General features: G+C 46.0%; 1 protein-coding gene across 1 annotated transcript in view; it reads right to left on the reverse strand.

Moving 5' to 3' along the window:
- Positions 1-14,729, reverse strand: part of SFI1 (SFI1 centrin binding protein) — a 103,913-nt gene that overhangs the window by 46,043 nt on the left and 43,141 nt on the right. The window contains exons 14-18 of the mRNA XM_040349740.1: positions 14,391-14,521; positions 6,565-6,646; positions 6,299-6,477; positions 3,943-4,018; positions 2,414-2,509 (exon numbers count right to left, since the gene is read on the reverse strand). Of these exons, the coding sequence (XP_040205674.1) occupies positions 2,414-2,509; positions 3,943-4,018; positions 6,299-6,477; positions 6,565-6,646; positions 14,391-14,521 (564 nt within the window). The remainder of the gene's footprint in view (positions 1-2,413; positions 2,510-3,942; positions 4,019-6,298; positions 6,478-6,564; positions 6,647-14,390; positions 14,522-14,729) is intronic.

Here is a 14,729-nt window from a genome sequence, read left to right on the forward strand (position 1 = left end):
GATGCAGGGTGCTGTGTAATGTAAAGGGGTCCAGAGGTGCTGTGTAATGTAAAGGGGTCCAGTGATGCAGGGTGCTGTGTAATGTAAAGGGGTCCAGTGATGCAGGGTGCTGTGCAATGTAAAGGGGTCCAGTGATGCAGGGTGCTGTGTAATGTAAAGGGGTTCAGAGGTGCAAGGTGCTGTGTAATGTAAAGGGGTACAGTGATGCAGGGTGCTGTGTAATGTAAAGGGGTCCAGTGATGCAGGGGGGGGACACGTTTAATCCCTGCTATAACAGGCTAATTTTTAAGTTGATCATTTTGTACGGCCCCCGAATGATGTTACAAAAATCCAAATGGCCCTTGGCAGAAAAAAGGTTCCCCACCCCTGCTTTATTCCAAAAGAAGACATAGCAGTCGTGGTGGGAACGATTATCAACTCCAGACTTGACTATGCAAATGCCCTCTATCTCGGACTCCCAAAGTACCAAATCACTCGTCTGCAAGTCGTTCAAAATACGGCCGCTCGACTTGTGACTGGGAAAAAAACATGGGAATCAATCTCACCTTCACTGAGATCCCTTCATTGGTTGCCAGTAAAAGACAGAATCACTTTCAAGGCACTCTGTCCAACGCATAAGTGTATTCTAGGAAATGCCCCCCAATATCTATGCGAAAAACTAAAAGCTCACAACCCCAATCGCGTTCTGCGATCCACCAACCAAAATCTACTCCAGATACCCAAAGCCAGATACAAGTCCAAAGGAGAGCGAAGATTTGCGGTCCAAGGACCCAGACTATGGAACGCGCTCCCAACCAGCATCCGATTGGAGGAGAACTACTTGGCCTTCAGAAGAAAGATCAAAACCCATTTCTTCTGAGGGCCCAGGGAATGTATACCAAGCGCCCAGAGGCGATTCAGTTTGCATGTGTTGCGCTATATAAGTTTCTCACTCACTCACCAGAGTACCCACTACCTCACCAGAGTACCTGCCATCAGAGTAGCCGCCACCAGAGTAGCCGCCACCAGAGTAGCCGCCACCAGAGTAGCCGCCACCTCACGAGTACCTGCTACCTCACGAGTACCTGCTACCTCACGAGTACCGGCTACCTCACGAGTACCTGCTACCTCACGAGTACCTGCCACCTCACCAGAGTACCTGCCACCTCACCAGAGTACCTGCCACCAGAGTACCTGCCAGAAACCAGTACCTGGTTGAGAAATGAGATGTGTAATTTATGCTTGTAGAACGCCTGACCGTGCTACTTCGATGTTGAGCCTCTGTACGTGGCCAGACTGTGTAAAAGTCTCACACATGTGGTATCGCCATACTCAGGAGGAGTAGCAGAATGTATTTTGGGGTGTCAGTTTTGCTATGTGTTGGATATCTGCTAAATGGACAACTTTGTATAAAAAAATGCGTTTTCATTTTTTTCCCACATATTCCAAAAACTTCTGGAAAAAAATTAACCGTTCAAAAGACAATGCCTTATAGATTATACATTGAGGTGTTAGCTTTCCAAAATGGGGTCATTTTGTGGGTGTTTCCATTGACCTGGTGCTCCAGGGCCTTCAAAAGTGTGATAGGTTGTCATCAAATGAGATGTGCAATTTATGCTCGTAGAACGCCTGACGGTGCTACTTAGATGTTAGACTTCTGGTCAGGTTGTGTAAAAGTCTCACACATGTGGTATCACTATACTCAGGAGGAGTAGCAGAATGTATTTTGGGGTGTCATTGCAAGTATGCATGTGCTGTGTAAGAGAAATAACTTGTTATTATGACAATTTTGTGAAAAAAATTAAAAAAATTATTTCTCAAGAATTGTGGGAAAAATTACAACTTCAAAAAACTCACCATGCCTCTCACTAAATACCTTGGAATGTCTGCTTTCCAAAAAGGGGCAAATTGGGGGGTATTTGTACTTTCCAGGCGTGTTAGGGTCTCAAGAAATTAGATAGGCCTTCAGTACTTATTTGCAAAATTTTACACTAGAAACTAAAAAAAAGGTGTTTTTTTTTCCAAAAATTTCTCTCTTTTTTTGCTTATATTGCAAAAAATAAAAAACCCAGCAGTGATTAATTACCACCAAAAGAAAGCTCTGTGTGTGAAAAAAAAATGATAAAAATTTGGTTTGGGTGCAGTGTAGCATGAGCGAGAGCGCTGAAAGCTAAAAATTGGTCTGGGAAGGAAGGGTGTATAAAAGCCCTGTATTGAAGTGGTTAAATTAAAATTCAAAGGCACACAGTGGGGAGGGAAAAAAAATAAAATGACAGAGCAACACATTTTTTCACCAGGCACCAGATGCAGAAGCAGATGGGACAGAAACAGATGGGGCTGGAGTTTATTATTATTCAATTTTGAATAGCTTTTAAACCTTAACCACAGATTAACAAAAAAAGGGAGGTACACACCACACAGTGACCAAACTTACTTTCCAATCATTTAGAACTCTTTTCAGAAGCCAGTGCTGGTAGTGGTCCTGAGCACACAGCTGTCTCTGTTGCTTTTGAAGTCTGTAAGACACATACTGCAAGCAAACATATGTTTTCACTTTATTTATTAGTCAATCACACATCAAAAAAAAAAAAATATGACATTCAGAATTCACATTTTACATACAAGGGACACGTCACAGAAAACTGACACTATTTGCATCTAGTTTCTTGCTTGATTTCCACAATAAATACAGGGAAAGGGTGAAGTACAGTGCTTTGCATAAGTGTTTACAGTCGATGGGTTTACTTCTGCTTTAATGCCAACGCCAGCCGTACCTTCAGTTTTACAAAACTGCACATGCTCTTCTCCTGTATTAAAATAGCTTACTCCGATTTTACTGCACACTGAACTTCTCATTGTGTTCATTAGAATCTGTAGCAAGCCAGATAGAGCCCGCCTCTTTTGGTGGCTGTATGATGTCTAGAATTATTTAGCTCTTTCCTCCTCAACATTACTGTTCCTGGCCTGCCTTTTCCATTCATTGGATTTTTATTTAATTTTTTATTTTTTTTTAACAACAAAGTTGGTCTTTATTGAAAAACATGTCATCTCACAAGGCAGACATTAAAACACATTCATTGGATTTTAATGGAGGCTCAGCATCACATGTGGGCGTTACTTAGGACAGTATGTAGGCAGATGCAATCTTCCTATAAGCACCCTCTGTTCCCGACTGATAGCCACACCACAAGGCATTTTGATATTTGTATAAAACCACCAGTACCAGCAGCCCAATTTTTTTTGGCCAAGGAAATATTAAATATACTGATGCTAAAGAGCAGCCCCAATCCTCTTATTCTGGGGTCCTCAGCTGGTGCTCTAGGCTCCTCCTCCTCGGCAAATGCCCCCATAGGAAGTCGCTTCCTATAAGGGCACTCATGCTGGCTCGCTGCCTTGTCTGGATCCATTGACACAGACAGGGTGGATTGGCCGCCCCCGGTCACAGAATTTGATTGGCAGCAGTGGGATTCAACAGCTCCGCTGCTATCAATCTGTACAGAGAGGGGGGGCAGACCCAGATGAGCCACTGTTCCCGTGCACGTTGCTTAATTGAGATCAGGTAAGCGTAAGGGGGTGAGAGGGGAAACGTACAGCACAGAAGGTTTTTTACCTTAAATGCATAGAATGCATTATGGTAAAAAATAAAAAACACACAAATTAAGAAGGTTTATTTTTCTCTTACATTTGATAGTTCACCCATATAGACTTTTAGTTATAACCAGTCATCAAGTGAACAGACAATGCTGGCCCTTTTATTACACATTACATTTACATTACATTTTTAATTTAAAAAATAAGATTTTATATCCAAGAAAAAAAAAACAAGGATATGAAAAAGCAGTGCATAAACTTGCAAAATGTTTAAATTAAGATTGAATATAAGCCATTTTATCATGCAGCGAACTGTGCCAATAAGACATGACCAGCAAGATATGCTCTCTAAGAATACAATAAAAGGCTCACCATTCTCCAGTGATGCCAGCATGTCGTTATACAGTGCTGTCTGTGATGACTCATTGCTGCCTCCTCTTTGGATCTCCTGATATGGAAACAAGAACACCATTGTGAAAAGGATCCTACACAATAACAGTTAGTCACTGACCTGATCCTACTTTCAATAGCTCCATTGTTTTGGTTTCTTCTTATACTACATTCTGCTTGTGTTTTCCCATATGCACTATGCCATACATGTGTCAGAAGTTAAAGACTTAGAAAAAGGGAGGTAGGCCATACCAGGATAACTCCCATCCTCTTCCTATTACCAACAATGCTGGAGTTCTGTAGCAGAGCAGTATCAGGAACATAATCATAAAGCACCGAGTGATGGGACCTTTGTTACCCAAGGGACTAATAAGAAATTGATTTCACAGTGAATATTTAAATCCCATTTTTTTTCTCATTTGAGGGATGCAGGAACCTTTGGAATGTCCAAATGCAGTCCAACTGAGGGGTGGACAACACAACAAACTAACACAAACAAGTCCAAGTAAGCTATAGAAAGCTGGGGACTGCCTGCAGCACAAAAAAAAACCCTGAGGGACATAAAGAGGAGTTCCCCCCCCCCCCCCCGCAAAAAAATTAAAGGTCAACAGCTACAAAATACGGTCGCTGCTGACTTTTAATATTACCTGTCCAAAATTCCTGTGATGTCGACACCCCAGCCAATTTTAGAATTGGCTTTTGGGTGCTGCCACTGCTATTCATGGTAAGGGAAACCGGCAGTGAAGCCTTCCTGCTTCACAGCTGGTTCCCTACTGCGCTAACTGGCCTGGCAATGGAGGAAGGAGGCCGAACTTTCGAGGGACAGAAGTGGGGATGGGTACAAGGTGGCATCAGATGAGGCAGAAACATCCACCTGCTAGAAATTAGAGAACAGAAAACCAAGGAGGCAACCAAAGAGGCAACATCTGGGAAAGCGATGCTTGATGCAGAAAAGCCCAAGACTAACTCACAGAATGGGTATCCCCAGTGTAGGGTACTTGAAAAACCTGATTCTTTAAAAGCAGTCGGCTCAGAAATTTATGTTAAATATATGTCAGACGGTGAAAGACCTGTAGTGGTTTAGTTGGGTACTAAACATCCAAAGATTCAACTTGGTCCCAACGCAAGGTCTTCTTGAATACTTGGACCTAGTCCTGGACAAAGGTCAGTTTGAAGTGTTCTTACCATAGGTCAAGTGCCTTTCCCTCCAATCTCAGATGCAGTCCCTGAGGTTTCTAGAAAATCTTTTAATTCACTTCAGCATGAGAGTGTTGGGGAGGAACAAGTATACAGTGAGTTGAACAAGAATCCACTTGGAGGTGTTCAAAGCCCTTTGTCAGAGATGTGGAAACTCCAGATGTGGATCTTCTAGTGTTCATGCTATATGTCAAGTTGGACAGAATTGATTACAAGGCTTCCTCTGATTGGCTCAGATGAAGATTGTGACATCTTCTGCCTGCATTTCCACCAAGATCAATGAAGGGTAAGCCTTGTATTTATTCATAAAGATATAAAGCTTCCAGTGAATGGCTGAGCAGCTCTCAGCCCAACTTGATTTTGTTTCAGCAGTGGATGGGAAGTCCCTGTACTGCTGCCAAAACACAGCGCTGTATAATATATGCAGCTTATTCTACATACAGCTTATACAATGCTCCCAGTGGGTACATTTGTTAGTGAAGATGACAGCAGCAACATTTCTAAGTGAAGGTGATTGGGTCAGTTTGGCCAAAACAAATATTTAAAGTAACATGAAACCCAAATAGGCTTTAAGGGTTAGAATGTTCTTTGTACCATCTGTACTTTGTCAGGTGGTATTTTTATGGCTTCTTTAAAAAAAAATTACAGGAATCCGAGCATACCTTTTTTTTGAGTGAACATATCAAAAACAGTGGCTGTTACTACAAAAAGTAGGTTGTGTAGTGGTGATGAAACAGTATATAACAGCAGGCATCTCTAGTCAAATTGCCGTAGGTCACACTACGTAGTAAATTGGGTAAGACCACAGAAGAGCACAGCTGGCTGAATCACAACTACAGTCATAAATTAACTTGTAACAGATGTATTTATTCACCTACATGAAAAAATTATTTCATCAGGAGAATAAAAGGTGATAAAAAAAAAGAAGACTTAAAATGGCATGTTCACAGATTTTGGAAATAGTAGGCATACTGGAAATAGTAGGCATACTGTATATACCTTTATATTGTCTAAAATATAGTGGATCTATTTAATGACACAAATGTACAGAGCCTTAAAACTTACAGACAGGATGTATATAAAGTCTGATATCATCTAAAAGTTAAGATGGAAAACACATTGGGTAGTATTTTTTTCTTACTCTGCTTTGATCTCTCGTACATATTTCTTCCATGTGTGCAACACGTGGATTAGCTGCCGTCTCCAGGAGTGCTCAGAAGCCAAGACATCCAACTCGTGTTCTGCCTGAACAGCTGTCAGGTGACTTTTCCATGAGCCCCAGTACTGCTCCAGCAGCCGCCAGTTATAGTGCAATATAGCCTAGAATTAAGAGCACAAGGGTGAAAAGTGGCCTACTTCTAAATGTACCAAAATGTCCAGGATATGTTCACAGAAAGCACTGCTGACCATTCTCTCAGCCAAGCGAGTCTCCTTCTGATGGTTCAGTTTCTCACACCAGGTAGAAAGCACTCGTCTTTGTACACAAGACCTATGCGATTAAAAAAAAATATATATTTATAAACATCCTCGTTTTGCGACTCAAAGTAGTGAGATTTCCAGGAAAATAGGATTTTATACTCACCGTAAAATCCTTTTCTCTGAGTTCATGGACGGACACAGCCTTAATCTTGACAAAGTGGGAAATGGCCTTGCTTTATGAGTGGCTAGGCAGAAAGTGTTAACAACTTCAAAGCTGAACAGCCCCGCCCGGGGGGCGGTCCTACTGGCTATATCCCCTCAGCCTGCACCAAGCAGTTCAGTTCGTAGCAAGCAGTACAAACTTAAAAAAAGAGGGGTGGGTGCTGTGTCCGTCCATGAACTCAAAGAAAAAGGATTTTACGGTGAGTATAAAATCCTATTTTCTCTTTCGTTCATTGACGGACACAGCCTTAACCTTGACAAAGTGGGATGTCCCAAAGCAGTGTCAAATTGAGGGGTGGGAACACCATAAAATTAAACTTCACCCCAAAACAAAACATGGCTCCTTAACTGAGGAGTTGCAACTCTAAACAGCCACCTGCAAAACTTTGCGGCCAAAGAAGCATCCAAAGATGCACTCACATCAACTTGTAAAGTTTAGCGAAAGCGTGACCGGGCGACCAAGTCGCCGCCTTACACACCTGGAAAAACAGACACTTGATGTCAGAAAGCCAAAGAGGCACCATTGCCCTGGTCGAATGCATCGTAACAGGGAGGCGCCCGACCCTTTATGGCATAAGCCTGATCAGGATCTGTCGGATCCACCTGGATGAGACCGCTGGGCCCTTCTTGGGACCGGCCACCGAAACAAACAGTGAGTCTTAACTCCGGAACGGAGCAGTAACAGACAAGTATACTCTCAGAGCTCGGACAACGTCCAAGGAATGCCACGTCGTCTCCTTAGGATTCAATGGATGAGGACACAAGGATGGCAGTGCAATGTCTTCCTTGAGATGGAAGGCCTAGACGACCTTAGGAAGAAAGAAGGCAGCGGACGCAGCACCAACTTATCCTCAGGGAAGATCAAATAGGTAGCCTTTCATGACAAGGCTGCCAGCTCAGAGTCTTAACTGACCTAACAGCCACCAAAAGGACCACTTTCTGAGAAAGTGTCAACAAGGGAACTTCCCTAATGTACTCAAACAGTGGTTTCTGAGGCACCTAGAGGCCATGCCGTTAAAGCCATTGACTGTAAAGCAGGATGACCTATGGGACATTGCGACAGCAGGTCCTCTCGTAGCGGTAGACGCCAAGGGACATCTGCTATTCAAATCCCCACGGAGGTAGTGGAGGACGGACCGGAGGGGCCACATGCCGAACCCCCTGTACAAATGTTCTCACTAGAGAGTGAGTCCCCAGGGGTCGCTGAACGAAAACAGCCAGGGCAGATATCTGCCCCTCAATCGCGCTTAAAAGCAAGCTTTTGGTCCAGCCCGCGCTGTAAGAACAGCAGGACTCGACACCAAATAAGTCTGTGGATTCCACTTCATTTCCTCGCAAAGGGCTAAGTAAGCTTTCCAAGTGCGATGGTAAATCCTCCTAGAGGACAAGTTCTTAGCCTTCCTCATGGTAGGAATCACAGAATCCGATAGGCCCCAGTCTCTTAGTACCTGGCTTTCAATAGCCATGCCGTTAAAGCCAGCTAATGTAAAGCCGGATGCAGTATGGGACCTTGTGACAGCAGGTCCTCTCTCAGCAGTAGACGCCAAGGGACGTCTGCAACTAGACGCACTAGATCGGCATTCCAAGGACGCCGAGGCCAAATTCGGAGCAATAAGGATCATTGGAATCCCTTCTGCCTCCACTCTGCAAAGCAGATGAGGAAGGAGCTTTAGAGGAGGGAAGGCATAGATTAGTACTGACTCCACGGCGCCACTAACGCATCTGTCGCGTCTGCCCATGGGTCTCTTGACCTGGCCACAAACCTCAATACCTTCTGATTGAGTTGAGACGCCAGGAGATCTACGTCTGGCGTGCCCCATCTTTGGCAAAGGAGCTGAAACACATCCGGGTGCAGAGACCATTCTCCTTGGTCCAGCATCTGGCGATTCAGGTAGTCCACCTGCCAGTTTTCCACACCCAGAATGTATATGGCCGACAGGGCCGGTATGCTCCTTTCTGCCCACCTTAGGATGTGAGCGACTTCTGACGCTGCAGCCGAGCTTCTTGTTCCTCCTTGATGGTTGACATATGCCACCGCCGTGGCGTTGTCCGACTGGATCCTGACTGGACGCCCTTGTAGCCTCTGAGACCCTGTGGAGAGGCACAGTTTAATCGCCTGAAGTTTCAGGACATTGATCGACAAGTGGGAATCCTCTGGAGATCAGCGACCCTAGGTCGACTGAACCCCCCAGACTCCCCCCCCAACCGGTAAGGCTGGTGTCCGTCGTGATGACTATCCAGTGATAAGGAAGGAATGACTTCCCGGACAGAAGTGCCGGTGAGGTCAGCCACCAAACTAGGGAGGTCCTGACCAGGTGGCTCACCCGGATTTGATAATCCAGGGATGATGAGCACTTGTCCCATCTGGCCAGAATTTCCTTCTGTAGCACTCGCGTGTGAGATTGCACATATGGTACTGCCTCGAAGGAGGCCACCATGAGGCCCAGGACTCAGTACCCACCCAAAGTGTCTGAGGGTCTGACAGGTTATAGATATGCTGTTTCCGAAGGAAAAAAAAAACTGGGAGCCGCAAAACCATTGCGAAATTTAAAACAAATATAACAATACTGTACAATATCGAATAAGATTCCACCTCCACATGCCCAGCAAATGCAATACTGTACAATATCGAATAAGATTCCACCTCCACATGCCCAGCAAATGCAATACTGTACAATATCGGATAAGATTCCACCTCCACGTGCCCAGCAAATGCAATACTGTACAATATCAGATAAGATTCCACCTCCACATGCCCAGCAAATGCAATACTGTACAATATTGGATAAGATTCCACCTCCACATGCCCAGCAAATGCAATACTGTACAATATATCAGATAAGAGTGCATGCCCAGGCTGGACCCACTAGGCCGCTCCCCCCCCAGTCCCAGACACTTCCAATCCAAACATGATGCCGGTCCTCACCTGCGCTGCCTGCTCTACTGTCTGTGTCACTCGTCGTCTGTCTCTCTCTCTTCGCAGGGCCACGGTCTTTGATCCGGAGCGGAGCCTCCGCGGTGGATATGTCGGGGGCTGAGCTGAGAGCTCTCGAGTCGTGACAGGCTGAGGCGGGCGGGAGACTCCAGGCGCATGCGCGTGCATGCCCAAGCGCCACCCGGGCCGTGAGCACAGACAGGCCAGCTCTGTGGCCAGTCACATGACGCGCCGTGACCGAATCACAGGCCAGCTCGGGCCTGTGGCCACATGACCCCCTCCCCCCCCCTGCACGCCGCGCGGTAGATGGAATTGTGGTAACGCCGCCCAAGTAATGGGAACGGCGTTACCACGAGGGTAAGAGTAATCAGGTAGATTACTCGTTACCCTCAAAAGGTGCCCCGGAGCCGCGGCAAAGGTTCAAAAGAGCCACATGCGGCTCCGGAGCCGCGGGTTGCAGACACCTGTCCTAGTAGAATGAGAATAGAGGCAAGCACCTTGGTGCCGATGCCAGGCCAAAGGGGAGAGCCACAAATTGATAGCCGTCTTCCCCGACCGCAAAGCGCAGGTGTCTCTGATGTCTTGTGCATATGGGGACATGTAAGTAGTGTCCCTGATGTCCAGGGATGCCAGAAAGTCCCCCGGCTGGAGGGCAGTGATGACAGAGCGAATCGATTCCATCCGGAATCTTTGTACCTTCACAAAGCAATTGAGGGCAAAATTGGACGAACGCCCTCCTTCTTTGGTACTATGAACAGGTTGGAGTAAAACCCCTGAAACCGTTCTTGTACTGGGACAAGAATAACCACCCCGCGTTCCAGCAGGCCCTGAACTGCCTCAAATAGGGCTTCCCGACGAGTCAGTTGTAGCTGGAGGTTGGAGGGAAAAAACATTTTGGTGGGCAAAATAGAAATTCTATCTTGTACCCTGAAGAGACTACCTTGCAAACCCACCGGTCGGGGACCTGAAATGTCCATCGGGTCGCGAATTCGTGAAGACGTCCCCCCACCTGAGAAATGGGTGGGGGCAAACCTTCATGCTGACGCAGTCTTGTTTGTTGGGTTTGCGAAACCAGGGACGTTTCTGTCCCTGAGCAGGCGCTTTATCTGCCTGAGGTCTTTTACCTGCCGGGCAGGGAGAAAAAAATCGATTGTGGGCAATGAAGAAGGGCCCTTGTCGCCGGCGTGGCTCCTTCCCCTTTTTGGATTGTGGGAGCAGCGTGCTCTTACCACCTGTGGAATCTTTAATAATGTTATCCAGGGAAGCTCCAAAGAGTCTGTCGCCCTAAAGGGCAGGTCTATCAGGGCCTTTTTGGAAGATTGGTCCACAGACCAATTCTTTAACCAAAGTAGACGGCGTAACACCACCGCCTGACTTAAAGCTCTGGCCAGCAGAGGAATAGTGTCCAAGGCTGATTAACAAATTAAATTTAGGCCTTGTACTAGTTGGTCAGCTAGGGCTACCTCGTTTGAGGAAGCCTGACGTGCTTGTAACCCATTGAGCAGCATCTTTGCCCATTCCGTGAGTGTCTGAGACACCAGGGCCCCAACTATGGTTGGGCGTACCACCGAGCCTACTACCATGCATAGGTTGTGGCTGATCGCCTCAGCCTTCTTGTCCGCAGGGTCTTTGAAGGCAGGAGCCCCCTCCACCGGTATGGTGGTTAGCTTGGTAAGTCTGGACACAGAAGACCCCGGCGCTTCTGTTGCTTCTACAGACCCCTCTATCTTTAGGGTATCTGGCACTGCGGTGATAAGATAACTCACCAGAGCCCTCTCACGTGCTGACCTGGGTCCGGAATCATCCTCACTGTCGGATCTAGGTCCGCATCGTCAGATACTTCAGAGCCAGGGTCTTGAGCCGTAGCTGGACCCGGCTCCGCATCTGAGTTGTCCCCAGAAGATGGCGGGGGCGCTTTCTAGCCCCCGTTTTTCCACTCGCTGCATCCACCTTGGCAACAAAGGCTAGGATTGCTGACATAGCGTCCACCGATACATCGGGTACAGGAGCATCAATTGCCAGCTCAGGTGTCTCAGGGGAAAAAAACGTCTGCTTCTGACGCCATGCTGCCCACATGCCTGACACAGGGACTCCCAAGCAAGGTACAGTAACCCACCCTCCTAGCTGCAGCAGAGATGAGGGGTCCCCCCCCCAGAGGACTCACCACCCAGGAACCAGTAGTACGGTGCCATTCTTTAGCTGAGCTGCTTCTTGTCTGCTGAATACTAGCAGAGATTGTGTCTGTTGGTCTGTGCTGTTTTAGTGATAGCTGCTAATTAATAGGGCTGCTTCTTTTGTCAGCTGCTTCGTTTGACTAGTCAGCAGCATGTCTCTGTCTGACTGTGTCATTTAAATAATGAAGATGGCCGCCGATCTGACACTAGAGGCCAACAGCGCTGAGGCCCCAAAAGCATGGCCGCCAGTGTTATGTATAATAGATAGTGAGGCTACAAAAATATGGCTGCTGAACAGCAGCTAGGGCCCCCGACCTCGTGGCAAAAAGGCTGCAAGCAATGCCACTGCTATAGCGCCGTATTGGGGCATACAGCACAGGCCGCCGAGCGGCGATAGACGCAGTACGGCCCTACAAACCATGGGCGCCGAGCGTGGATGTAACATCGCCGGAATCGTATAAGAAAAATGGCCACCGAGGTGGCCGCCAGAAGCAAAATACAGTGTGGCCACAAGAAGATGGCCGCCAGTGCAAATTTAACACCAGGAAGTAAACATGCAGAAATACCAAAAGTATGGCCGCCGAGCATCAATAGAGGCCAATACAATGCGGGCCCCAGCAGCTAGATCAGGGAGCCTAGGGAGGAGGGAAGGGAGGGGAGAAGGGAAACATAGAGCCATTTACTCACCTCTCCAGGGATGCCCAGCTCTGTCTTTTTGCTGAAGCAAGGTAGTAACTACTTACCCTTCCTGTGGGTTTATGCTGGAAGCATCCTAGACAGAGCATCTCCCGCATGGTAACGGAGGTGACTGTCGGCCCGGCTGCTGCGACTCGGCCCTCTAGACTGGTCATATGCAGCCCTGGAGCGTATAGCTCACCGGCCACCCGTAGAGCGACGAGCATGTCGTGGACGACCCAGTGCGTAGCTATGGTCGGCACATGCTCGATGGCCAAAACTGGGGGGACTACAAGGATCTGGGATCCAGCCTGTCACCCAGTCGGCAGTTGATCGAAGATCACAGGAACGATTAAAACATTTTAATAAATAAAACCAAAACAATTAAAAAAAAAAATTTGAACTAAAGCCTCCAGGCCTATGGGCCCGAAGGGAGCCATGTCTTCTCCTTAACTAGGCATAAAAAAATGTAACTGCTTGGTGCAGGCTGAGGGGATATAGCCAGTAGGACCGCCCCCCGGCGGGGCTGTTCAGCTTTGAAGTTGTTAACACTTTCTGCCTAGTCATATTTCCCACTTTGTCAAGATTAAGGCTGTGGCCGTCCATGAACGAAAGAGAAATTTGCATTTTAACACGGAACTTGACTGTATCTGAACACCACAAACCAAAAACGCCATTTAATTCATATTTAATATTCAAAGCAAACTCACTCATCTATGTCTCCATACTTTATTTTGCTTATTAAGCACTTTGAAAAACAACACATTTTTAGCCACTCTCCTCTTGAGTAAGGGAAGATGGTTCATGTAGCATTTACTTCCTAGAATCCATCTTCCCTTAGGTCAGGCATTGAGGCAGGAAGGTGTGCATAGCTGAGACAGACCTTGACAGCTGAGAAAGACCCTCCTCTCCCTTCAGATGAAAAAAAGAAAAAATGCCAATAAAGACTCATGAGAAGTACGACATTGTGTCACCCTAGACCAAAAACCAGAAAGAAACTGAAGAAAAATAAAAAAAGATGTAAAACAAGTGACGATAATATACCTATTTACTAAAGCTAGTAAGGGGTCTATATCCGTATATGCTCATTCTTATCACTTTAAAGCTAGTACCGTTTTCCCCCGAAAATAAGACCTAGCGTTATTTTCCAGGAGGGCTGCAAAAAAAGGCCCGAAAATAAGCCATAGTTAAAAATGCTTGTAAAATCCTGTAATCCACTTTATTACAGTAGTATTTAATGTACAATGTGTGTGTTTCTGTTATATAATTGCGGAGAAGTGAGCTCCAGCAGGTCACAGAAGCGCAGAGCGGCGTTATAACGAAAGTATTTGGCACAATTTTTTTACAGAAACATACATTGTACATTATATACTACTGTAATAGAGTGGATTATAGGATTTTACAAGCATTTTAACTCAGTTCACACTGGGGATTCCTATCAGGCAAGGAGGGAGAGGGGGCGAGAAGACAGCACATTACATGGTAAGACCTACGCCGAAAATAAGCCCTACTGTGTCTTTTGTTGCCAAAATGAATATAAGACCCGGGCTTATTTTCGGGGAAACACGGATAAGGTTTAAAAATAGTTAATGTTGATTGAGAAAGTGGTAGCTCACAAATAGCAGCCCCATTATTAAAGTTTTAAATAAAAAACTGAGCAATAAAATGGCTATTTTTGGGTAGTTTTGCTTATCCATTCAAAAAATTATCTGACCACACCAACATAAACATGCCTTATTCTGCACATTGGACACACAAGTCAATTCAGCCACTACTCTGGAATAAGATAGAACATCCATGTTGTATACCTATGAAAATCGATGGCTTGATCTTCCATTTCTCTGCTCTTCTGCTGCAAGTATGCACATGTCCTCCATGCATCGAAGCAGCGAGGCAATAGGCACTTGGCATAATGGCTCTCGGCTTTGGCGACCAGCACCTAGAAAAAAAAATGATAAAAAGAGAATCTGAGTGAAGCAAAAGCACCAGTCATACTTAGCCCTTTATTTCCAGTGCTAACCCCTCAAACATATGTCACCTTTGAAAGCCAATATGGACAGAGTTAGGGTTGCAACAACATTGTTTTTTTTTTTTTTTTTATCAGCGAGTACTAGTTCCGATACTTGTGTTCAAGTACTTGCCGATTT

Source organism: Rana temporaria, chromosome 1, assembly GCF_905171775.1.
Source record: "Rana temporaria chromosome 1, aRanTem1.1, whole genome shotgun sequence".
Lineage (NCBI taxonomy): Eukaryota > Metazoa > Chordata > Amphibia > Anura > Ranidae > Rana > Rana temporaria.